The sequence below is a fragment of the Cheilinus undulatus genome, linkage group 15 (genome assembly GCF_018320785.1).
Source record: "Cheilinus undulatus linkage group 15, ASM1832078v1, whole genome shotgun sequence".
Classification (NCBI taxonomy): domain Eukaryota; kingdom Metazoa; phylum Chordata; class Actinopteri; order Labriformes; family Labridae; genus Cheilinus; species Cheilinus undulatus.
Window position 1 is genome coordinate 39,925,094 of NC_054879.1, and position 27,434 is coordinate 39,952,527.

General features: G+C 39.0%; 1 protein-coding gene across 1 annotated transcript; it reads right to left on the reverse strand.

Moving 5' to 3' along the window:
• Window positions 1–4,070: 4,070 nt before the first annotated feature.
• glra2 (glycine receptor, alpha 2) lies at window positions 4,071–26,380 on the reverse strand. Its single transcript, XM_041807367.1, has 9 exons — window positions 25,898–26,380; window positions 25,227–25,348; window positions 18,819–18,886; window positions 14,023–14,246; window positions 12,685–12,767; window positions 9,897–10,034; window positions 9,593–9,807; window positions 7,457–7,606; window positions 4,071–5,199 (listed from the first exon to the last, which is right to left on the reverse strand). The coding sequence occupies exons 1-9, from the start codon at window positions 25,978–25,980 to the stop codon at window positions 4,918–4,920; spliced, it is 1,365 nt and encodes a 454-aa protein (XP_041663301.1). The 5' UTR covers window positions 25,981–26,380; the 3' UTR covers window positions 4,071–4,917.
• Between the last annotated feature and the right edge of the window lie 1,054 nt (window positions 26,381–27,434).

A 27,434-nucleotide genomic window follows, 5' to 3' on the forward strand; every position in this document is an offset into this window, starting at 1 on the left:
AGGGTGGCGGATAGCAGCTGGTGATGTCATGGGACCCTACATTTGCCTTGTTCAAATTAAACCATGTTAGGAAGGAGGTGAGCATTTTTTCTACACCTAAATCTAAAATTCAGATCTCAGTGTTTTCACATTTTTACAGCAACCTTATTCCAGCATATCTTGTCTGTTTAGATGCAAATTTTGGATTTTACTTTACAAAGACTTTCAAAGATGTCACTACTTCTGTGCCAGTGTGCTCACCCTTGCCTCTTCAAAAATGTATTACTGACATCTTTTGCCAGAGCTCACATCAGTAACAACAGGTGGAACAGTTAGAAATCACCTTTAGCTTGAATTTATTACACTTTCCCTCTTATTCTTTGAATAAAATCTGTATTTTTTTTTCCATTCAGCTGGTGAGCATGAGCCCCAGTGTGAAGTCCATTATCATGCATTAATGGAAACCCACTGTCAGATCTTATCTGTGTCACCCCAGGCCACCCAGCGATCCATGGCGTGTGTCATCACCCTGACTTATGGACCCGCTGAGGAGAGAAGGCTGCGTTTGCCGCTTTCTTTGATCTGATCTGGGACCAGCTGCATAATGCACTTTTATGTGCTCTATGCTTCATAAAAGGAAGTCATCCTTTTTTGAAAGGAGGCAATATGTGTGCCATCTTGTCAACAAACGCATGACAACAAAGCCACATTTTGTACCATATGCATGCCAGGAGAAGTAAAAATAAAGTAAATATAGTGCACAATCAATTTTATTGATGTACAGAACAGTATATAACTTTTGTCATGAAACAGCATTCAAAAAGGAGTTCTTCACTACAGTATATCAGCAGTGTAAGGACCATTAGCTGCACAGTACCGTGATGTTTATGCAGATCTGTCCTTTATTGATGAGTCCTCCAGAAAACAAACACGCCATATGTGACGGTAAACATAGTAAAGGTTGAAGAAATATACATAAAGCATTTTTTTCATGAACATAAATTTTCCTTCCATCATGATAAATATTTCATCAGACTAAATCTACAAAAAGCATAGTCTCAAAAGCTAAAACCATACTTAAGATACCTGGAGTATTTTCTTGGAGTATAAATGAATCCATGTGAATGTGGCAAATAATATCACTGATAAATGCAGTGCATGTTCACAGTTTGAAGGTTCACCTTTACATTTTGCTCAGAAGGGTTGTGTTTGATGGACTTATGAAAATAGTGGTTGATTAATTTTTCTTAAAATGTTAAATAGGATGTATAACCTTTGAATAAAATTACATATAAAGTGCTTTCACATATGCACAAAAATGCCTTGAAATTTCCTAAAATTTTGAGCTGCATGTGTAAATGCAAGTAGACTTTACGTTGACTTTTTCCTGCCAGCAACCAGGTACATTTTCTGAGTAAAGTCCAGGTGAGCTGATGTGAGAAGCATCAGGAAATATTCATGACAATACACTGAGTGAGTGTGTTTCTATCTTGCTTCCAGTGCTAGCTGTGTACATAGTGAAACTACTACATTGTTCTCTGCTGAAAAAATTATCATAGCATTAAATCCAGTTGCTTTGTATGACATTGTCACTGTGTCATTTTTAAAACCCCATAAAACCAGCCTCCTGTCTGACAGGGATAGTTTACCACTGTGGGATGCTTGATTTGTACACTGGCTGAAGAAAATATTAGATGAAGCCTGTTTGAAAGGCATCTTTTAAATGAAATCCACTCTAGCCGGCCGAGGTGGTCTTGGGTTGTTTTCACACCTTATAGTCAGGGGGACTTGATTCAATTTGGGGCAGAAATTGCGGCGCTGTTGCACTTTTATGTGGTTTGGTTCACTTTCCCACTGCACTTGCTCCAACATACCAAACTATCTGGATGTCAAACAATTACAATCACTGCTCATTTTTGGCACTATCATCCCAAACAAACCAAAAATCTATCTCCTCCCACTGGCTTTTTCACAGCATAAGTAATGGAGAAACTCCATATTTATGCTGTCTGGGGATTTCTGCTTTCACTTTGGTGTTCACATAATATTTGTGTTTCAAAAGAAGGCGCCAAGTATGACCAGCAAGCGAGGCAATGCAAGCGCTTTTTTCTTTGTGCAGATGAATGAATCAGTACCGAAGAAGGTGAGCCAAAATGAGAGCGAGAGACATGTATTTGAACGTAGTAACTCCCATATATATCTGTAAATCATTGCACTTCCTGACTTTGATTCACAAGTCAGCCTACTCTGCTTTCACACCACAAAAGAACCACATAAAGGTTTATTTGGAAGTGAACCGAGACCCCTGTTTTTTAGCAGGCCAGAGTTCAGATGAACCTTCACACCACTCCCAACAAACCAGACTATCAGGGGAAAAGAGCCAGAGTTCCTTTAAAGCTGACCAAACAGCTCTGGTGTAAAAGCAACCTCAGTGTCCTGAAAAAACACACAAACAAACAAAAAAACTACACTATGCTGGTTAGTCATAGCAATGTACCTTAATGTGCATGACTCCTACTTTTCTAAAATTAAAATGTCACAGATACACAAGTTTCACCCCTTGTACAGTTTGGGCCCTAAAAGATATTAACTATTGCAAATAAAATTGTTGGTTGAATCACATGTTATTTACTTCTGTAAAGAAAGGCATTTTAACATGGGGTGTGTACAGGGACGCAACTACCTACTTTCTGAGGGGTATGCAGATACATCACAGCACACCCCATTGCTTTAGCACCCCCATAGTGCGCATATAATGCATACCCACTTTTTGCACCACTGGGTGTGTATGTGACTTCCAGTGCTTCTGCAGCCAGCCTCTAGTGGATGCTCAAGGAACTACAGTGTTTTGCACGTCTGCACTGGCTTTATTTTCAGCTGTGGAAGTTGCAACTTGGTTTTGAACAAGAAACTTTCAGTGCTATCAGACTTCCACAAAACTCCTGAAAATGTTACAGAGAACTGAATGTGTGAACCCAAAAAGCTGAATTTTTTAAAAAGGGTCTGGCTGCAGAGTGCAGAGCTCAGACGCCCCCTCTTGCAGACCGCTACTGTGAGACGCCGTCTCTGTCACAACATAAATACACATGTGAACAAAATAAAATCAGTTTAAACTTTCAGTTAGCGAAAGGTATCAAAAGTTAAAAGTTAGGAAAAAAAAGCTTGTCCTCTACAAAAATGCTCCTCACGTAGCAAATGTAGCTTACAGAGCTCTGCTGCATAAACTATGTAAATAATGGAGCTACATGACAAACAAAGCTATAGCTCATGAAGCTCATGGATATCTGTAACAATGAAGCTACAAAGCTAACCTTATCTTGTAGCTTAAATAGCTTTGGCTACGTTTGTTAAAGCTCATGTTGCTAAAGATAATGCAGGTACATTAGCTTATGCAGTAACATTTACTACATAGCTAGCACAGCTATGTTAGCTTTAGCTAAAACTAATGAAGCTACCATTATCTAAGTAGATAATGTACACCCAGGTTACACTTCTGACCTTTTACTCAGTTTTTCATGAAATGTTGCCTAGTCTTTAATTTTTAAAATTTAGTTATTTCATGAATGCAACTGCCAGACTTTGTTGATAAATAAAGCTCAATTTAAATTTTTTTTTTCTTAAACTAAAAATTTATTAAACCAGCTAATTTTGACCCTTCCATTCTTAGAGGTTGTGTCTCACAGTATCCTTCTGCGAGGGGGAGCGTCTGGGATCTAGGGTGTATAGCCACACTGTATTGGGATTTTTCACTTGAACGTTATCACTGTGATGCAGTGGGAAGGGATGGTGATAGCCGCTTCATTGTTTTCTCCACCCAAGTTTGTACTTTTTTTTTTTTGCTTTATTTCTAATAATGGTAGTCCGTTGAACAACAAAAAAACACTGATATAAAGACAAATATTTTCTTAATAGTGCTGTATAATGGCCTCAGTTGCTTCATTTGCCACCTCTGCGTCATTCTTTTTAAGCATGTTTTGCCTCCTTAAACCCCCATCCCTACAGGGATAGTCTCTTGCTGTGAGGCGCATGTGTTACCAACCACATCAGGAAGATTTCAGTGGAAATTCTCTACAAATTATCAGGAGTGCGTATGTAAAAACATTCTTAGAATGATTTCAGGGGCAGCTGGAGTGCATATGTGAAAACCGCTTTACTTTCAAGTGACATCAGTTGTCCAAAAACATGATTTATATAATACAAGTTCCTTTGGATGTCTGGCCACAGGTAGAAAAAGCTAAAATGCTGCATCAGCTCTGAGAGACCACTGAACAAGAGCAAGTTCTTGCAAAAATAGAGAAGCACAACTCTTCACCTCATCAAATCTTTGATATCTAAGGCCTCCGGTATTTCAGAAAAATGCAGTATCCAATTCCTAAACCAGAGTTTGATCACACTAATGCTTAAAATGTATGTGTGCTACTGCCTGATGTCTGAAGTACACATCTGTATGTGCTTTCTGATTGAAGAAGAAACCAAGAGGAAGTACCAAGATACAAAACAGTCCTATCCTTGTTAAGAAATACCCTTTAAGTCAAGACAAAAGTTTTTGGGAGTCAGACTAAGCTACCTTACTCTTAGAAATCCGTGGAATGTGTCTTTGCTCCTTGGCTGTACGGACATCAGGGAAGGAGTGATTTAAAAAACATTGGTCCATCTTTCAAGCATGATTCTATCCTTGAGTTAAACCATTTTCCAGATTTAGTCAGGAAATATAATGCAGCAGTACAACAACAACAAAAAACATCTGTGTCCCAAGAGCTGTTCACATTATCTGCACATGAGCATCACTGTCTAATACATGAACATTATACATAATCCCTGAAAGAACACCTCTGTTATCACCATGGTGCCTCTCACTGCACAGTCCCCCCGACTCATCTTACTGTGCTGTCTGAGAGTTTCTCAATCTGAGAAATGAGGAGTAAATGTTCGTCACATTTACTGTTTGTGGATGTCCTCGTGCCTGATGATCTTGTAGGTAACCCAGTAAAAGACGTTAAAGATGAGGAAGGCCAGAGGAAAAGCAGCTCTGGAGATCGTGTCTATCCTCTTGGCTCGGTCCACAAACTTCTTCCTCATGGTGTCCATATCTTTCGGGACTGAAGGTTGAGGGTTCGGAGCTGGAGCAGCGTTCTTAACAGCTGAGCCATCCTTTGTTGGCAGACACTGACTCGTGTTGTAGCCAGCAAAATTAAAGCGGCCTTCATGCATGTCATCATCCTGAAAGGAAAGACACATACATGAGCGGAAAAATTTCCTACAGACAAACACCTCCTGAAAATTTCAAGAACTTTCAGGATAAGCTGCATGTGTGATTGCAAACTGTCAATTTCTCGTCCTGATTTCTCCAAAGTAATGTTAATTTGATAAAAATATGTAAGGTAAAGTGACTGCATTAATGTTTACCTCCTAGTCATGTGACTGTAGTATAAAGATACCTGTGCCACTAGTAATCAGTATTCCTGGCTACCATTACACCATGAAGACAAAAGAACACTCAAACTCTATCAGAGAAAAGGTTATTTAAAAGTGTAAAGCAGGGGATGGATACAAAAAACTTCCAAAGCACTGAACATCCCTCAAAGTTTAGTTAAATATATTATCAAGAAATGAAAGGAATATGGCACAGGTAAATCTGCCTAGATCAGGCCACCCTCACAAACTGAGAGACCATGCAAGAAGGAGACTATTGAGAGAGGCCACCAAAACACCAAACACTAACATCACTACACACACACCATCCACACTGTGAAGCAAATGATGGCAGCATCATGCTGTGGGGGTGCTTCTCAGCAGCCGGCCCTGGAAGGCTTGCAAAGGTAGAGGGTAGAATGAATGCAGCAAAACAGGAAAATCCTGGCGTACAGTCTTATTCATTCTGCAAGAGAACTTCGCCTTGGGAATAGATTTTTTTCTAGTAGGAAAAGGACGTGAAGCACACAGTGGTCTGATCAGACAAGACAATATGTTTGGCAGACACTGAACACTGCATATCACCACAAAAAAACCATCCCCTCTGTTAAGCATGGTGGTGGCACCACCATGTTGTGGGGAGGCTTCTCAACAGCTGGACCTTTAAGGCTTGCAAAGGTGTAAGGTAAAATGAATGCAGCAAAATTTAGGGCAATCTTTTTCAGTCTGTAAGAGAATTACGGTTTGGGAGAAGATTTTTTTTTCCAGTAAGTAAATGGCCCGAAGCATTCAGTGAAAGAAACACAGAAATAGGTTGAAAAAAAACAAGGTGAATGTTCTGGAGTGGCTGAGTCAAAGCCCAGACCTCAATTCAATGGAGAGTTTGTGGCTGGACTTGAAAAGGACTGTTCACGCCTGATCCCTGTGCAACCTGACGGAGCTTAAGCAGTTTAGCAAAGAGGTATGGAGTAAAATGGCAGTGTCCAGATGTGCAAGCCTGATTGAGACCTATCCACACAGATTCAGTGCTGTGATTGCAGCAAAAGGTGCATCTTCTAAACACTGACTTGAAAGGGGTGAATATTTATGCAGTCAATTATTTTATGTCAAATATTTTGATTTAATTGACCATACCTTGCAGAAATCTGTTTTCTCTTTGACATTAGGTAGTTTGTTATTTTTTCCCAAAAAAGCCAAATTATTTTGACCATGATTGATTTATAACATCAATAAAAGGGTAAAACATCCAAATGGGTGAATACTTTTTATAGGCACACACAACTAATGCAATTTCTGAGTAAATAACCGTACCTTACCTTTAGTGTTCTTTTAGTATTACTACCTTTTTGAGATAGGAATACTAAAGCCATACAGGGAAATATGGGAAGAGAGATTGGGGGAATACATGCACCAAACAGTCCCAGGATTTGAACCTGTGACCACTGTGTCAAGGACTTTAGTCTCTTTATGAAGGTATCTGCTTAGCCAGCAGAGCTAAACAGGTGCCCACATCCCATCTTTTCCATACTGCCCCATCCAGGAATAATGAGCTAATGAGCTGATCAGACTTCCTGTCTTGTGTGCTGGTCAACATTACAGCTTTTAACATGTAACACAAAACAAATGGAGTCTCTGATGAAGGTTTTATCTCAAATGTAGATATCTGTTCAATAATTGCTAAATCACAGTCTGAGATTGCATTACAGCTGAGACAGTCTGACTCTTTTGCTTCCTTTGTTTTCCTGCAGACAAAAAAACAAATTCTGCCAAAATTCAGTCAGTCAAATCTGGTCAGTGAACAGCACTGAAACCATAGTATTTCCAGCATCTCAAATCTCATCTCTTGCCTTCAGATTTTTGATAAATGCTCAGATATCTGTTTGTGACTGCCTGCTCTGACATAAATAACAATCTAGTCAATGCTTTCTGGAAAATTAGAAAAATAAAAATTAAACAATAATGTGCTGCATCTGACCATCTGACCCTGCCATCCCAAGAGCAACAATGCAATTATGACAAAAAGTTAAATAGTCGAACAGCAACCTTGTAAACTTTGAGAGCCTACCTTGTGATTCCTCCTTTGTCTTCGCCTCAGGCGAAGGAACTCTTTCTGTTGCCTGGAGACAAAATTAACCCCAGCATATTCCAGCAATGCAGCAAATACAAAGAGCAGACACACAGCCATCCAGATATCAATGGCTTTCACGTAAGAGACCTGGCAGAGAAAACAGATTTCTTTTGTTAGATCCCCAAGGTGACAGCATCAGCTAACAGTTCAAGTGCGGTACGAAGGTGTGCTTTGAGTTTAAATATGGTTTAAACCCGTCTGTATCCATCCTTTAGCCTTCGATCTCTTAGATCTAACTGCATTTTTTGAATCTTTCTCTTTATGTGAGTTTACAGGGGCTCTAATAATATTGCAATTATAATAGTTTTTCATTAACAATTGTATCGCAGCAATTACAGACTTGCACAATAAGAAATAACTGCTTCCTTAATTAGCAGTCGAAAGGCAACAGTACAACAGTAGTCTGTGCCTTTAGCTCTGGTTTTGATCTGTTTTCTATGAGAAAATGAGGAGAAAGTTGAAAGCCTTTCCCATCAGTGTGACCAGCTAACGCCATGACAGCTGATTAGCATGTAAGGAAAACAACTCAGCTTTTCCGGGGCACAAAAAGCACATTGAGTTATAGTTGTCACGTATTGAGGCTCTCAAAGGCTTCTCTTTAAATATTTATAAGTATACGTGTCTTTTATGAGAGACTCTCTGACGTTGAGGAGACGTTTGGTGCTGATGAGCAGACAGATGTGTGGAGAGTGATTGATCATCAAGGCATGCTCTCACTGCTTGTAGGACCCTTCTCTATATCTGCACAATTCACCCTGATGGAAAATTAACTCACATAGGCTATCAGTGCTGGGGGTAATGTGCACTGATGTTGTCATCACTGTAACAGAGATGTTTAATGTGGTGCACATTTATGATCTAATCATCTGTGAAATAACAGGCTTGTCATCTGCTAAAGGATAACTGATTGCTTTCACATGGCACAGACATGAGTGTAAGTACGTTAGCCAGATGTTAACCACACAACAATTAAACCACTCATTTTTAATTTCCTCATTTAGATTTTAATATTTTTTATTTCAATTTGTTTGTAGTTTTATATAGAAATAATAGCCAAGTACTAGAATCAAAAGCCACTTATTAGTTAATGTGGTAAGGTAAAACAATAGTTAAGATTTATAGTGTACACTAATACAAGTATAACAAGGTTGTTTACAATAGTAGAGGTAACTATTTTACTATATTCATTTAGAGATTTTCCAGCCCCATAAACATGACTGATTATCTGTAGAGGTTAACTTCTTCCCTGGTTTGCTGTCCAACTTTAAATTGCACATTTCCTTGATTAATATTATCCATCATGAAACTTTCTTAATGATTCATTTGTTCAACTTTGCTCCTGTTTTGGACCGGTTTTATCACCTGCACCTCACCTGTACTCAGTCCTGACTCCATTACTATTTCCACAGACATTTGTGTCCTGCCAGATTGGCTGAAATTGCATGTTATCAATCCTGATTCCCCTAATGTGATCCCTTTTTTCTTTTTAACATAACCAAATGTTAAGCTGCAGTTGTTGCTGTATCAAGAGTTGCAGAAATAGCTCAATGCCCATGCCTAAATACACTTCTTAATTTAAGAAAAATATTCAAATATCTGTCTAGCCATGGGTTAAAATGTCATTTAAATAATTAATTAGGATTGTGATATGAATAAAATGTTATTCTAAGCACACATTTTTAAAAAATTGTAAAATTTCTTCATCTAATATGATTTAGTCTCACCAATACTGAATGCTTATAACAATTTTAGTTAACACATAACAAATGAGGAAAGAAAAATAGTCCATTATTATTGACCACTACAGTCAAGACATCTGGGTAAACAAATATGAATCAGTTAAGTCTCATTATTCTCATTCCTTTGCTCTACTTTACAACCCAGTATCACCAATTTCCAACCAGCTCTTCACAAATGTACTCACAATCACTGCTGCGTTGCTTTGTGCTATTTCTTTATAATCTTCTTAAACTTACAGAAGGGTTTAGTACAGTATAGACTAGAATTTTTATATAATAACCACAAATGTAAACTTTCAGAATTCTACTTCAGAGAAAACTAAACCAGGCTAACCTTTGGAAGAGAAGCTCTGGAGCCGGAGCTCTGTGTAGTCATGGTAAGCACAGTGGTGATCCCCAGCGCCACTCTGGCAGGAGCAGCATCCATATTAATCCAAAAAGACACCCATGAGAGGATGACAATGAGGAGGGAGGGGATGTACATCTGGATCAGGTAGTATCCCATCTGCCGCTCCAGATGAAATTTAACTTCTATGCAGGTAAATTTACCTGTTAAACAAGACATATTTGACTCAGGACCAGACAAGGAGAAGAGACAACAGTGCATCATATTAATATGTGTGTGTGGGTTATCTCACCAGTGTTGTAGTGTTTGGTACAGTAGCCGAGCTCCTTCTCTTCCCTCATAATGAACTGAGGCAATGTGAGCCCATCTGACACCTGCACTGCACCATTCTCCAGCCACTCGAAGATCAAGTCATTCATAGTGTAGCCAACTACAAACAGAAGGAAAAGGATGAACCAGGGTTTAGAACCGCAGTATGGATTCTACTTAAAATCAGTGTATATTTGACAAGTGAAGATAGCATAGTCTGTTACAGTCTAAAACACAAAACACCCTTAAATGTCAAAAATCCTTAAAACCGTGGAAATACTCTTAAAATCGTGTTTCGTGTCCCTCTTGGTGAGTGTTATGTGCAGCCGAACTGATAGAGCTAAATTTGGTAAAGCGCTCTTGTTCTGATCTGAGATCGATTGCTTTTGTCTCGTACAACGTACCTGCTGCTGTTTTCCGTTTTCAGCTTAAATTGTGGCTGAGGTAACTTCAATGAACGGTTCTGAAATTTTTCTCGCCATTTGTAGGTATTTTTCGTCTTTTAAAACACCAAAACATTGCCTGGCATTGACTGATAAATCGTTGAGTGAGGGCGGAGTTTTTAGCTAGCATTTTGATGAGGTTAGGTCCAGCTACGCTTTGTTGTGATAGGTAGGGTATGCTAGGTGCTGATTACGCAGGATTACATACGTACCATTATTTTAACGACAAGTAAAAGTAGGCCTATTAACTGAATTTATTTTGTCCCTTTGTGATTATATATGCAACAGTAAACTTTAAAAATATCTATTTTGTTGAAGCCAAATTAATACCGGTGGCTTTCAGTTGGTGCAGCAAAGGTCTATGATGTATGGAAGCCCTGAAAGACCAACATATATTTATTTTAATCATCTTTCTGCTTTGTTATTGCGTCAATTTGTTATTTTCTCGAGATTTAAATTTATTTATTTCGGTAACTTGGAATAACAAAGTTCTTTTTAACAGTAAAAATGTGCTAAATTCTTTAGATTTCTAGAAAATAACAAAAATGTACATGTCTTCAATGGAAATGGAGTAAAATAAAATTTGACATGCCTGTCCCTTAAAGGCCTCTGTAATGATGATCAGGAGTGGAAAGTAACTAATCACATTTACCCTAATGACTGTAACTGTTTAGCTTTTTTGTGTACTTGTGCTTTTGAGAGTACGTTTTTAAAATCCAGTTTTACTGAACACTAAAACCTTTAGGGATTTCTATGTATCTAAACAGCCAGCAGGTTAAATTGACCCATTATGAAAGTACATTGATTTTTATTGAAGGCACCCATCAGGAGCAGTAATTTAACCCCAGACAATGATCAGCTCATTGATCACAGAAGGAGACCTAGCTCACTGGTGATATAAGTTATATCAAACATTTTCTCAGTCCTGAAATTTCCTCAACATCAGTTTCTTCTATTGACATTTCATAATAATGAATGCCTTTTTTGCCAGTCATATTCATGTTGAAGGTTGATTTATGACTTCTGATGGTTCTTGTCATGGTTATATCCATTGTTTATCTGCTAATGTAGAAATCAAACAGTTGGAAAATCACTGGTTTCTTATGGGTAAATTTTACTCACATAGCAGTTCTAGGTATAAATGACCATTTATAAAATCTGGATTTATGTAATTACTTTTTATGGCACAAGGTGCTACAAAATACACTTTTAGGAAAAGTCAACAACTGACGGACAATTTTATGAATACAAGGTAGGGCTGAGCAATAAACTGAAACATTGAGTAAATAGCAATATGTCCTACCACAATTTTCAAATTGCAGAAGGTGCAATATCACTTTGACCTGAAATGTGTTTCAGAATACCTGTTTAATACATTTCAGAGCCAGAGATATTGTGCTCTAAACATAATGCAAACATTCGAGTGTCATTTTTCTAAATTTGTCATTGTTTTTGCATATATTAATCTTAATAAAAATAAGAAAGACAGAAAATCCTCATTCTCTACAATACAACAATTCATATTGAATTTACAATAAGTCAAAATAATCACAATTAGATATTTTTAAAAATTGTTCAGCCTTTGTTTAATCTACTAAATATTGTTTTCATTATAATATAGATTGATTTATTGCTTATTCGATGAGAAATACACAGGATGAGGAATTTATAACAGCTGCATATTGATTCACAATCACAATACTGGGGAAAACAATTGCAATTCGATTTTTTATCCAAAATCATTCAGCCCTCATGCAAAGTTAGACACAAGTAAAGAACAGTCTCAGGCAAATCTTACCAGATGGCAGTTCTAGTGTTTTGTATATTTTGGGGGTAATTATTTTACTTCACTCATTATTAAAAGGTAGAGTAAGTACTGAAAGTACTGAGTGAAAAAAAAAAACACTAGAAACCAAAACAAGGAAGTCCAAGCTTTCTGCCACCAACATGAAACTGGCCAGTGGTTTGGCACTTAAGTACAGTTTAACCAGATAGTTTGAACTTGGAGAAGAGAACTTGAGTACTTAGGGATCTTTTAAGCATTGTTGTTTCTGTCACACTCTCTCTTTCTTCAATCATTTGTTTTGCTCCATTTTATGGTCCAAATTTAAACATTTTTCCTTAAATAAGTGGTTGAGAAATTTGGGTCATCATTTCTCATGAAGGAAGTATTAAGTCCTTAGGGTAGACAAATCCAGAACCACTGGTCTAAACTTTCCAAGTTTAGACCAGTGGTCTTCCTGACATGATAATTATTGATTTATATGTTCGAAAAATGGACTAAAGATTTTCTCTCTCATGCATATTTCCAGGGGGAAAAACACTTACAACTTTCCAGCTGCATTGTGCAAGTTTGGACATCCATTGGAAAGTTCTTCAAATCCATTGGACAAGACAGAATCAGAGTCAACCTGTGATATGAGACAAAGTCGCACAGTAAGACATGATGAATGGCCTACATCAGTTTGATTTAAAAAGAAATGTACTTATTAAACCTTGATCTAGAAGTTGGACACACGAACAGAATATAATAAGCTTGAAAAAATTACATCACAGTCAGTCCTTTTTCCCTCACAGTCTCTGTCTTTTGTTCTTCTTTCTCCTGTGTGATACTCTGACATTTCATGTAGGATTCCCTTCAGCAGGTCCCTATCACACTTTCATTACTGCGAGGTATTGTTTCTGTGATGCATTGTGGCCCGGGGTCCTCTCTCTGTCTATTTCTCCCATGAATGCTGAGAGTGGTTAACCATTTCATCTCTCCTGTTGACCCGCTTTGCCTCCACACCTGAGCACCGCTCACCTTGGAGGAGGACCATAAATGAACTCAAAATTGATCTGCTTCATGTCGCATCACAGCAGAGAAAATTGAATGCGGTGTGAGATTGAAGTTGCATTGAAAATGAAATGAAACATATTTTCCTATCTTCTATTGAGTTTTGCTTAAATTTGGGGCTTTTAAAATGTCGCCCATCCTGATTTGGATGCATGTTTCGGACTTGTCTTTAATGGAGAAACCGACATGAAAAGGACTCCCTTCGGTTTCTCTACAATGCCCCTGAGATTAGTTTGCCCCCTTCCAATCAGTGTTCCCTTATTGAAAATCTACATTTTCCCGGCGCATGGGGACATTCTGTAGTTCAGTGAATTATGCCATTTCAAAGGAGAGATCATAATGAGATAAAATCAATTTAAAACTGTGCCTTTTACATGGTGTGTCTTTGGTGTTTGAAAGGAAATGTAAGAAAAGTAATAAGTGAACATGTCCTGGGGTGCTGTATGCATCAGAGCTTTTGGTTCTCTACAGCATAATTTTCATCTGAGCTTTGAATCCTACCTCAGCTACAGATCTCCAGCGCCTAATACTAAAACTAGTGCTTCCACTGAAATCTATTTCAGTTAGTTTCTTTTCCTGTTAATCACTTTGAATAGTTACTTGGGCATGATTGCAAAGACTGTGGTTTTAAAAGTCTAAAATGCAGATTTTTCAGTTTACATAAAAACATTTTGTACTGAGCTTTTTTTCCATACATGTTCTTTCATAACTGATTAAAGGACTGTACAGCCACCAGATTTATTTATATTATAACACTGAATTGTTCAGCAGTGACATGCAGTATATTTTTTAATAAATAGGTTGTAATGTTACTATGTCCAATGCATCACCTGATACTGTAGAGAACCGTCCCATCCTTGAAGATCCTCAGCAGCTTGTTATCTGTTGTTACGTCGTGGAAATTGGCTCCTTTCTCATTGGCAAAGAAGAGGTCAGGCTTCCATATGGAGTCCAACATGGAGGGGTCTAGGTCGAGGGAAGAATCTGGGTATTTACTGTATGCTAGCCGGGGGTCATTCCACTTCTGCCGTAGGAAAATGTTCACCCTGTAATCCTGCCGAGAAGACAAGCGGCTTAGCATATTTTATTGTCCGGTGATTAGGGTCTTATGAAAGCACATGAGCAACATTGACATTGAGCATTTATATTATACAGTTATGATGAGGTCAAATGGAAAGATGAATTAGTTATTTAATGTCCTCATGATTTTTGTATACATAGAAATGCATCTGGATACTATAAAGATGTACATGCAGGCATCTATACCAAATGTTAAAAATATCAAACACATTGGTTTAGATATATTCTTTATGGTGAGACTAAGAAAGTACCTCAAGTTATCTGTAAAACAAGTGTTTTTGTGCATTTCTCTTTTATTCTCTGTCTTGATTCCCCTTATTTACAAAAGTATGTTGTCCTCTCCACGTTGTACTTTTCTCTAGATTTCTTAAGTATCTGCTTTTTGTAGTTACTTGAGAGATTATCTAAAAACAAATAAATGATCAAGCTTATATTTGGTGTTTTAAAGGTTTACATGAGTCATAAACATGTGAAGTGTAACTTAAAAGTGAAGGTTAAAAGGTTAAAAATTATTACAAGAATTGAAAATATGCACAGTTGGATAGTAAAAAGTCACCAGGATGCAACAAAAGTTAATCAGTCGATAATTTAGCTAAAGCTAATTTGTGTAGGTTTGGTCAGAGAAAAACCAGACATTCAACGTCTGACTCTTACTCTGAAAACAGGCTTCACTGTAAATAGAACAGATCCCCTGTTAAACAAATAAGGAAATTTGGGGCGCAGATTGTCTAGTAGATAAGGTGCACCTCATGTATGCAGGTCGTCCTGAGGCTACCTTCCTACATGTCTCTCCCCCACTCTCTCATCTCTGTTTCTGGCTCTATCCACTGCTAGGTCAGGTCGGTATGGGAGCATGTGCTGCGCCAACCTTTGTCCTGTACTGCTCTGGCTTCCTGATGGCCATCATCCAGGCTCATGCTCCATCTCTCAAGGTATCCTGCCCCCTCCATGATGCATGCTGTTGCCCCCGGGGTCTGGGCCAACCCACCAGGTCATGGGCACCCAGTATGGGGAAGCTGGATCAAGCCCAGGAAGGAGGACTGAAAGACTCTGACTTTCATCCCCATCCTCAGATACCAGGATCACACTGTCTTGCTCAGCAAACCTATCGCCTTGCGCAAGCCTGTGGTTGAGCTTAGCCTTGCAGTTAGCGGGTCAATGAATTACGCTGCCAAGGTAGGTGAACTGCTCTACAACTTCCACACTCTCATCACTGACTAGCCACTGTTTTCTGAATAAAGGCATGAAATGTCCAAAAAATATATCTTTAAAAAAAGTTCATTGATGAATTTCACTTTAAAAGTGAGAAAAGCTGTTAAAAGTGGCCTTCCTGGTTTGTGCTGCAGTCTATACGCAAAGCATTTAGAAACCATTTGCAGCATTGATATTTAAAAAAGCTTAGTGGGCCAAAATTTACAGGATTGAGAGGTGTGGGAGTTACAGGCAACAGGACACCCAGCCAGACCAGCACAAGCAAGCAGCACAAAACATGAAGGAAGATACAGCAACAGAATGGCTACCAGTTGCAGTTCAGGCTTCATATAGCAGCTTTGACATTAACATCCAGGGTTTCAACAGCAATCATAAACAAACTTGCGTCTGTCTTGGCAGCTCTGTCATGGCAAGACATGTTCCTTTTTAGCAGTGAAAACTAGGAATTTCTCTGGCTTTGAATATTCCTGAAAATATTTGAGGTAATGTAAGTACTTGAACAAAAAATGTGTCAGTGTCAGTGGAAAACTTATCATAATGTACCTTTATCTTTTTTGTTATGAAGATGTGCTTGTAACTTTTCCACAGTCCCAGTGACTTGTTGATGTACATTTTCAAAAGCTTTTGTAAAGCTTTTAACCTTCATTTTCAACTTGCCGTTTTCCCCAGTTGATGACTAATGCTCATGTTTTTCTAAAGGCAATATAATATTACTAAAGCTAATGTAGCTACAGCTAAGCTCATATTACTAAAGCTTACTTAGCTGTAGACACTGGAGCTACATAACCACAGCTAAGCAAATATTACTAAAGCTAACTTAGCTGTAGATACTGGAGCTACGTAGCTCCAGCTAAGCTCACAATGCTGCTATGTAAGATATGTAGGCACACTATCTATTTAGCTACATTATCTTTAGCTATGAAGCTAAAGCAATGGATCTATGCAAAAATTAATCCTAGAAGTAAGAAAGTAGCTAATGGAGATAAAGCTAAGCACACAAAGCAGCTACATACAGTGCTTAACAAATTTATTAGACCACCTGTCATATTTGTCTCAAAGACGATCTAGCATCATGAAGTGCTTAATTGCGGACCCTTTCATTTTCAGTGAGCTCTCCACGTTTTACCATTTTGAACAGGAATGAGGGATTTCAAACTGAATTCACCCAAATTTGAGCCGGCTCACTGGGCTTCTCTGAGAAGTCAGAAATGAATCAAGCATAACATTCAACCACTAAAACTCATTTTTCTGTTCAGGAATGCAAGTAAATAACTATAATTTGACATATTAATCAAGAAATAATAATGTGCTTTACTATTTTTTCAGGGTTTTTTTGTAAATCAGTAAATTTTAAAATTCATGGATAACAATAATAATTATATTTTAGCAGTCAAAATATCATTTGGGTTAAAGAGCTTCTACATATTGGTGTATTAACCATTGCAGAAACATAAAAAATGATTTGGGTAATTACCAATGCTGTTAATTTGGGGCAGCCGTGGCATAAACCTTACTTTGGTTAGGGTTAGGGTGGTCTGATAAATTTGTTAACCACTGTATCTACATTATCTGCATAGCTAAGTTAGCTTTAGCCACATTTTTAAAGCTCATTTTGCAAAAGCTAATTTGGCAGTAGAAACTGGAGCTATGTAGCTACAGCTAAGCAAATATAACTAAAGATAACTTAGCTGTAGATACTGGAGCTATGTAGCTACAGCTAAGCTCATATTGCTAACGCTAATTTAAGTGTAGTTACTAGAGCTATGTACCTACAGCTGAGCAAATATTACTAAACTAACTTACCTGTAGATACCAGAGCTATGTAGCTACAGCTAAGTTCATATATCTAAAGCTAACTTTAGTTGTAGACATTGCAGCTACATAACTACAGCTAAGCAAATATTACTAAAGCTAACTTAGCTGTAGATACTGGAGCTACATAACTACAGCTTAGCAAATATTGCTAAAGCTTACTTAGGTGTAGATACTGGTGCTATGTAGCAACTGCTAAAATTGCCTTATCTCTAGTTTTGACCAGCTTAACATTTGCATGCCAATCACACGAATCCATTTAGAAAAAATAAACAGATCAAATAATTTTGAGGATTCTAATTAAAGTTACAAATATTTCACTTTTGATACCTAATTAACTTAAGCATTTGATTACTTCTTCCTGCATTGATTTGAATTTATATATGGTATGTATTCTATATGGTTGCATCAACTTAATTACAACCGTGATATGTTACATGTGCTTAAAAGGATTATAATATGATCCGTATAATGAAGCACACAGACAGTATATCCCCTTAAATGTCATATTTGTGTTCACATGGCTAGGTTGATGATAAACTGGTGTTAGAAGTACCATTTGCAGACGGGGTTGTCACGATACCCCGGTTTTAAAGCTTCACTTTGATTCCAGTTGAAATCCAACAATGTTGGCACCACAGCAACAAAACTAGAGTCCTAATATATTTATTTATTATTATTGCTTACCAAAAATTGCAGGAAAACTCCATCACACTAGATAAGACATAAAACATGGTAACATTTCTGTACCAAAAAAGGTGTACTTTAGACACCCTGCAGGATTTTTTTTCGAGTTCACCTGATTCAAAATTTGCTAACCTTTTTGCAGAAAACTGACCTCTAATAGCTTTTCTTGCTAATCTCGATCATGAAGGAGTACAGAAAATGAGGAGGATTTTGTAAGATGTGGTGGCTGATGAGAGGAGCTGTTGCAGTGTTGTTAGTAGTAAACTGAGCACCACAAAGCTCAATTGCTTGCTGTAATTGATATGTCATGATGATGAGAGAGCCTTATGCGGTTTGACATTTCATCAGCATATTGGCGGTTCCAAATATTTGCCTGCGTGCCTAAAGCCGTGTAATTCCTTGGCAATCTTATGAGCTGCAGCTCCTGTGCAAATTAGCATCCTTCATTCATAATCTAAGTGGTTATTATCACTCATTATGAATCCTTTGATCGTGATGGGTTTCAGTCTCGCAGGTTTTATATTTTTACCCCTCAGGCGGTAAGACGCCTTCACACATCACTTACTGAAGATTGGTTTGTTTGAAGCCCCAGCCCCCCTTGTACTGTTAGAGGCAGCTTTGTGGTTAAAATCGGCTGAATGCTGTATTAACATGAACAATACCAAAACTATAACGCTCATCTATAATCACTTTGTGCCACATGGACCCGCCAATAAGCTTCTTGATTGCAGAAACAAAGTCAAAATGGTAAAGAAAGAAACAAAAAAGCAAGACGAGTCAGTCTATAAGCCGGAGAAGAGGTCATTAAACATGTTCAATTCAAGGCTCAACTCACCATTGTAGTTTCAGCTATAGAACCAAAGCTGTTGATAAATATGTTGCAGGTAACATTTACTGGTGGACCTGCAGGTTGAGGGATAGATAACGACACATTGTGGACAATCAGATAAAATGCCAAAGGAGGAACTCACCATAGTAGTCTCTGTGACAGAGCCGAAACTGTTGATAAAAATATTGCATGTAACGTTTACAGGGAGACCTGTGGAATGGAATGACAATGACATGAGAGGAAAAAGCCTTAAACCACATCATTAAGGAAACCTGAGGTTTGGAGCGGTGGGGATGTTTGATCAGGATGTTTGGGTTGGTTTCACTGTCTTCATGCATGAATGCATACAAGCACTATATCCTACAGAAGCTCAAGGAGTGAATGGTGATATGTTGCATGCTTTTTAAAAGTAGACACAAAAAATCACAGAAAACACAAGATGACCCTTGCTTTGCAAAATTAGCATCCTGCATGGACTTGCAAACATTTTTAGGTTCACATTATAGAATTCTATTTAGTGAACAAACAAGAGCAGTACTTTAAGGAGGTGTTTTTCCTATGCACACGTCATCTAAAGCCATTAGTTGCATTTCAACATATACAAGGACAGCTATGAAAACTCAGGTCTTGCTTTGTTAAAACCTTTGGAAAGCCATGTTGTATTTACCCAGCAAACTTCTAAATGATGAACTATAATGTTTTAGACCAGGGGTGTCCAAACTTTTCCCACTGAGGGCCATATATAGAAATATTCCTCGCCTTGAGGATATTTAAAACCAATCTAATATAGGTTAAGATATGCAAAGTTACTGAAAAGGCCTAAATGGCTAGTTAACTGCTGACAAAGCAAATAGACAATCATTTTTAGGATTTTGGGGAAGCCCTGTTTGGCCCTGGCTACCACTGGCTCCGCCCCTTAAATGCTATTTGTTGCTGTAATCTTTTAGAAAGTTATGAATAAAGATATTGTTATTATTTTGGTTGGAAATGTGTTCACTATTTACAGTGTTTTCCAAATGTAGTCATTAAAAAAACACAAATAAATTTCTTTAAAATGTTTGTTTACCAATTTGACATTGTAGCACAGCCTTTTGCTGAAACTACAAAGTTAATGTTCAAATGTAGGCCATGTGACGACCCCTCCAGAACACTAGGTGTTCCTCTTTTTGTTACAGCCATGTATAATTTTATACCAAGAATTTGCTGAGGGACGATCAAAAATGGACTGAGGGCCACATCTGGCTCTTGGGCCATAGTTTGGACACCCCAGTGTAAGACCATCACATACAAGCCAAATTAAATTCACTTTAAAATACTGTGGAGATGAGTGCCTCATGGACTCTACAGGCTATGTTTGACTTGCTCTTTGGAAAAGGATCCATATACACATATTATACATAAGGAAACTACAGAGATGCAGCAGATCCACCAGAGCAGCTTCAAATGGAAACTGTCATTTCATTCAACAAATCAGAATTCAACTTGAGTGCTTTTTCTGTAAAATGAGTCAAATCCTTGCCCAGATCACTTGAAACTTAAGACAAACTACACCACTAATAGAGCTACTAAAATCTGAGCTGCACTCATGTTTAATTTTCTTTAACACTGTCACTACTGAGTGTGCTTGTACTGTCTCATGTGGTACCCAGTTCAGTGCTTATCCCTTATTTTGATATACATGAAACTTTTAAAGTCAGTTTTCTTACTGTCAAGTACAGTAAGAAACTACAAAAGCACTCTGAGAGCGCAGACCTCTGCCATCAGCCCTATCTCCCAATAGTGAAGAATCCTTAGAAAAATTCCTGGATCTGTCCTCCTGTGCCCCCCACCACGGCATTTGCCGATTACTCCCTCCTCGCTACGGGTGGACTGTCATGGTGGAAGCATTGCCTGCCAGTGCCAACAGATGCACTGACAGTCTCACCCATGGTCTCACCGGACAACTGGAAGTCATGACAGAGTGTGAATATTCCTTTATTCCTCCCAGCATTGTGAGTATTCTCGCTACAATTCACTGTCTTTCTCTCTGTTACGCTCCGACTCGTCTCCTCAACCGGGCGTATGTCTTTCGAACTCTATAAACTCCAAAACTTTGAATAGAAACACACCCAAAATGCTGCTGGGATTGAAGTTACTCATGTCCGCCATCTCCTGGTGTAAAGTGGTAACAGCACAGACCTCTGCCACTAGCCCTATCTCCCAATAGTACATAATCTTTAAAAAAATTCCTGAATCCAGATCAGTCCCAAAATTGAGTCAGTTCTTCCTTATGCCATTTGTGATGTTTCCTGAAAATGTCATGAAAATCCGTCCACGACTGTTTGAGTTATGTTGCTAACAAACTAACAAATGAACAAACAAACAAACCCACCCGATCACATAACCCCCTTGGAGGAGGTAAAAAGTTGTCATTTCAGAAAGTTGTGGTTGTGCTGAAAAAAATGAGTTAAATGTTTTAACTTTGTATCGTTATAAAAGCCCTTTTAGGGCTGTCGCTGCCCATCAGCATTTGCTACAAACTCTAGGATACTTGCATGGGATGACTGCTGTCAGATGTTGATGTATACTGTATCTGCCCCTAACAAATACACTGTAGTAAAGTAATAGTTAATGAAGTAACAAGGGGGGAAAATGAGAGAGTCTCTCTTCAGACAATTAAAGTGCTGTCACTTTCACAGCATATAGACTTAAAAACACACTTTGATGCATATCAGCATCAGAACCTTATCAGGAAGTCAAATTTTATTTGCATTTGCAAGATGACATATGAAAGAGCTAAAGGGGGGCATATACTAACGCAAGACCCACTAGTGGTGTAGTCGCACTATCAGAAATGAGCATTTTTATATGATACATTTGAAAAACAAGCAATATTGATGTTTAGATACCAGAGCAACAAAAACAGAAGTCCTAGACAAACAATATTGGGTAATTTTTTGTTTTATATTATTAAAACAATGCAGACAAACTCCAGCACAGTATCTAAATTTCACAAAAACATGTAGGCATTTCTTTACCATGATGTTGACAATGTTTTTGTGCAAATAAGATAGTGTGCAGGAGTTTGTCAGCCATTTTTGGTGGACTCATTCCTCTCCCACACATCCGTCTTATAAAGTCTTTTTTTGGGGGGTTTTGGTACCTTGTGATACTGCAGATATTTAAAATAGAGATTTTGTTTTTCATTTTTGTAGACATGGTATTGAAAAATATGAAATAAATTACACAGTATGCAGTTACATCAAACCTACACTGAAAATGACCACATTTCTGTAGCCTGTTTTAATACTATGATTATTCTATGGCATTTTCTTGCACACTTTATTCTACATCCTGTCATGGAGGATGCATGCAGACAGAGAAAAATGCATGCACCACAATGGCAGTTCATAAGAGATGCATTGAGTAAATGAGAAATCAATTACTCAATACACAGAAAACAAATTTGCAACCGTATTGATAATCAATCAAACTATAAAAATGTCAAACTTACACAGGTTATAATGTCAGAAAACCTATGGCTGCATAATGAAGGAGTTAAAACAGGTTGTTCAGTAGTACTGAAGATATTAGGTTGCAGCTCTTCATTAATCTGGTGATTATTGTGCCAAATCAGAGTGTGTTCTACCTAACAGTGGGAGTGAAAAATACCCAGCATGCTCTAATTAGTAGTATAATGTTTTACTCCACAGCATGCTCTGACTCAACGGCAAGCAAAACCATTTAAAGTCCCAGTAAATCTTTTTCTTTCCTTTCCATTTGATAAGTGTAAGCCTTGTAAGCCCTTCCCTGTGCCCTTCCTCTGTGCTGTCCTCATCAATATTGCATGACACTTGGTATTAATATTTGCCTCAGTTTGTTGTCAGGTAGCTACATTTAACAGCAGAAGCAGAAAAAAATAAAGCTGCACCTCCTCACAACAAACTCAGCACGAAAATCTAGGTCAGCCTTCAGAAAATACAGTTCAACACTGTCTTCAAAGTCTGAAGAACAGGTTCGCAGCCGGAAATGTGTCTGTTTACATCACAGTGGGTTCACACAAAAGTGTTTGTTTTCTAGCTTTAAGATGCTACCTGGAGCTTTGTCTGCGCCAGAATACAGATGACACAAATCTAAACAGCAGCATTGTGCTTTATTCCTTTGATCAGTGTGTGCTTGTGTGCTCATTATTAGCCAGGAACAGTTGCTCTTCCTTCGTCCTTTCCCTCTAAATACCAGCCGGTGCTGCTACCCTCATCTTAAGTCCTTTCCAACAACACCACTTCCCCCAGATGGAGAAGAAGGATCTGGGCAATGTGTTCCTGCTGCCCAGTCCCTCTGCTACACTGGCTCAACAACAACTGGAGTCCCCAAACTCCCCCTGACGAATCCCCAGCCCCACCTGACCCACACTGGAGTGGGCTCTGGCCCGAGCCCCAGCAGGCTTGGCCGGCCTCCTTTCAGCTCAGCTCCGTTCCAGTGGCAGATGCTGCGTATGTCCCCTGCTTCACAGCACCATCAACACAGGAAGTCAGTAGCCTGCAGCCTTGCCACGGGGGCACTTTCCATCATTCGACCTGTCACTGTGACACCACTGTGATATTTACAAGCCTTTTCTTTTTGTTTGCAGCTGATCATTCAGTGAAGATATCTGACAGCTTTATTATCTAATGAAACAAGCATTTAATGTCACAATGAGGGGTTAGTGCATGATTGAATTCAAGCCTGGAAAAACCATGTTACTGTCAGCTGAAGTGATTGATTGTTGTTATCAGAGGCTGGCAGCATCAGATAACAGCAAATGGATCTTCAGATAATGCCAAAGTCTTGCTTTATGTGTGTAAGGGGGATGGAGACAGGATTCTGCATGCATGTGTTGGTGACTTTCTATGTATCATTTAGAGCAGTGGTTCTCAACCTTGGAGTCGGGACCCCGTTGGGTGTCACGAAACACTGAGAGGGGGTGTCCAGATGCCTTAAAAAAACTAGGAATATTTTTTTAAATTTCACTGTTTCCATTTTACACCAATTTTGCCAGATTTCAACCCGTTGTCATCACTTTTTTACCAACATTTGTACCACTTAAAGCCCATTTTTCTCAGTTTTTAAACCTTTCTGCCCTTTTTTTCTGCCTGTTTTGCCACTTCTAAACCAATTCTTGCCACTCTCTGCCTATTGTTGGCTCTGTTGACCCATTATTGCCATTATTAACTCCTCTTTACCACTTTTTACGCCACATTTCACAATTTAATATGCCTATTTTTGCCAGTTTATATCAATTTTTCACCCCACTTCAACATTTTCCCACCTGTTTTGCTACTTAAACACTATTTCAGCCACTTTTTAATCCCCTTTTACCACGTAATATCCCACTTTTTGACACTTTAACCCATTTTTGGTTATTTTTTGCCAATTTTACCCAATTTTTGGCACTTCTAACCCATTTCCGCTCCTTTTAAACTCTAACTTCACCACCTATCCCAGCATTGCCATTATTAATCCATTTTGGCTATTTTTAACATATTTTAATTCTGTTTTAACAAAAGGATTTACATTTTTAAGAGGACTACTTGCTGCACAATTGAATTAATAAGAGTGGTTGTTATTCAGGTTACATTTAAAATACCACAGGGGACCGTTAAACCAGCTGCACAGCTAAAGCTATGTTAGCAGACGGAATTTTTGCTTTCCCTCATCAAACTCATCAAATACACAATCCAACAACTCCAAAACACTCTCGTGGACAAGTTGTGACCTGCATATTTACCACAATATGAAATATTGACATATTAATTGTGTAACATTATGACACATGAAGCAAATACTCGAACTTTTTCTTGAGTAAACCACTGGGCGGAGTGACACAGTGCAGCAGCCATGTCTGGAGTGTAGTTCCGGCTTTGCATTTAACTTTAAAACATCTCCGTCTAGTTATGTTCCATATTTATTTCATAGCGTGGTGAATGTACAGGTCACAACTTGTCCACGAGAGCGTTTTGGAGTTGTTGGATTGTGTATTTGATGAGTTTGATGAGGGAAAGCAAAAGTTCCGTCTGCTAACATAGCGTTAGCAGTGCAGCAGGTATAACGGTCCCCCCAGATCTAGAAACAGCTTGCACCAACAACTAAAGGAAGCGAACCCCATTACTAAGACTGTAGGAATTATGGCAATGGGCGAATTTGCCAAAATGTTGAAGTATCCCTTTAACTTTACAATGGATCATGATTTTGCTGGACCCCAGTTTGGCTGGACCCCAGAAAGCTCTCCCATTTTTCCCCCCTTATGTGCGATCTTGTCTCCACACGACTCAGGTACGGGGTTCCCCGGTCTCTGGCACCTCTATTTTGGGGGTCGCGGGCTAAAAAGGTTGAGAACCCCTGATTTAGAGTGAATTATCCCGGATTTCAAGTAGACAAATAAGGTGATAAACAAACCTTTAAAATTCGGCCTGATTCGTGCGTCATACCCTGACGTGCGTCCCATGAGTGAGTCCAGAAAATCTGATGGAGACAGGTTGGAGGATGATCTGGAATCGTGCTCCTTTGCATCCACAACTCTGGGACAAACAAACAGGCAGACACGCAGGGACACAGTTAGAGAGGAAAATCACTTTATCAGACTCAAGTCGCGCCTGAAAGCCGGGATTTAAACCTTATCTGTCGCCTCGCAGCTGCCCGCGAGTGACGGGCAGGCACAGGGAAGGAGGAAATGCGTTAAAGCGCACACATGAATCTGGAGAATGCGGTGTGAATTTGACGTCGTGGGCATCTCTTTTTAAGGAGGATAGCTATATTTATGTCCGATAGTGTAAGATTAAGGCAAATATGTCAACACACTGTAGTTTCATGCGCAGCAGCGTATACTACTATGATGCCACGAAGGAATAAAACACACATTTTCGTGCGTAAACGTCAACATAGAGCTATTGCACAGAAAAAAACGATGTCTGTGAACATTTTAGGACTGTACAAGCACTCAAAAACATAAGTAAGTTCAATCAAGCACTCAAGAAATAACCAAGTTTAGAGAAAGTCATTGCACATTTAATATTTTTCCTTACTTTAACCTGAGTTAAAAAGTGTGAAATGTTTCTTTTTAAGCCTACCTGTAGTGTGTCTCCATTAAATATGTAATTAAAGCTGTCAAAACCTTCAAAAAGCAGCGATTCATCCCCGGTGGTTTTCCCATGTGCTCACTGTTTTATTTCTTCCATATGTTTACATTGGTTAAACACATAATCCAAATAGGAGCTCCGCTCTTTCCCTGACCAGGTCGTAGGCGTTTGGGTGTTCTTGTGCCACACAAAAATACAGGAGACATTCCTCAACGCCGCCACGGATCATAGTTTAGTTTCACGAAACTCCCAAAGACAGATTTCTCGACGTGTGAATAAACATCAGGTCTGTGGAAAGACGCCAATGAGGTGAAACTCCAAAAAAAGAAAAAGAAAAACGCGCAGACTTGAAGCTTCCTCCTCTCTGTTGGAGTTCTCTCCGTGAAGACGAGTCCTTCTGCCAGTGTTGCTACTTATGAAGTGAAATCTCTCGCAGGTGGAGGACCGTCCTCTGTTGAGGAATGGGAGTGGAACGCCGTTTTTTTCCTCATTTCAGCACTTGGACAGCTCCCGGCTCCGTTACGCGCAAGCGCAAGACTCAAAAGTGGTGGACGTGAGTTGGTTTTCAATAAATCCAGTAAATCAGGGTGGTAATAATCAGAAACGCACTAAAATATTGTATTCAGTGACTGTTGCATAACGAAAGGTGTCGGTTTGTAATGTAACAGCTTTTTTTCTCACAGGAGGGCGCGCGACTGCGCAGCAGGATCAGCTGGCTTTGGAGATGTTTGATATTCTTCCAGCGGCTTAATTAAGCCTCTTTGGATACTATGGGGAGTCTAATGCAAATTTACAACCTCTGGTGAAAATAAGACTTCAAATCTTTCTTGTAGTTAATTATTCAGGGATGCATTTCAGCTGGAATTATAAACACGTGCACACTTGGTGTATAATTATGCTCTTGTCGGGGCTGCTCTGACGTCGATCACACTTGGATAGATTTTTTGGCACATTTTTGTCTTCCCATCTTTGCCACTTTGAAGCAGTCACTATCCACACACTGATATGAAAAGTGTAAACAAAGGACGCATCAGCCAGAAGCCGCTTGGAGAATATTTGGTACCCCGGTTGCCCTGGAAACAGATTTCCGTGGCACATAGCTGGAAATGCTGAAAGGTTGGCCTCCCAGAGTGAGACTGAGAAGAGCTGACTGAGTGACAGAGACACAGACGAAAACGGCAGCAAATGTACTACAAGCTGGCTGAGGCCCAAGGGTGGAGGAACGGGAGGTTTAGTAGGCCACGACACAGATGTAGTAATTATCATACAATCTATAAGCTGTGCTGGTACTGATACAGGAGCTGGAGAGTGAGGCTGTGAGTGGGCTGAGAGGCTTCATGAATGACTCATTCTGCATGCAGCCATGGGCTGTGCAAGAAACAGCTAAACTTAGAGAAACAGAAATACTTCATTCACATCACAGCGAGCGGCAGCCACACGGTGGTATTGTAAGCTTACTCCACATCCCTCAGTGTTGGGACCAGGGCTGTAAACAGGGATGTTTGGCCCCTATGAAGACCCCCCAGCC

What these genes read in the sequence shown, in the direction of transcription:
- glra2 (XM_041807367.1), bottom strand. Translation starts at nt 25,980, where the DNA reads ATGGGAAAACCACCGGGGATGAATCGCTGCTTTTTGAAGGTTTTGACA. An exon ending in ACGGTTCTCTACAGTATCAG is followed by an intron (nt 12,768 to 14,022) that starts GTGATGCATTGG and finishes CTCATATCACAG; the next exon opens with GTTGACTCTGATTCTGTCTT. An exon ending in CCAGAGCTTCTCTTCCAAAG is followed by an intron (nt 7,607 to 9,592) that starts GTTAGCCTGGTT and finishes TTTCTCTGCCAG; the next exon opens with GTCTCTTACGTGAAAGCCAT.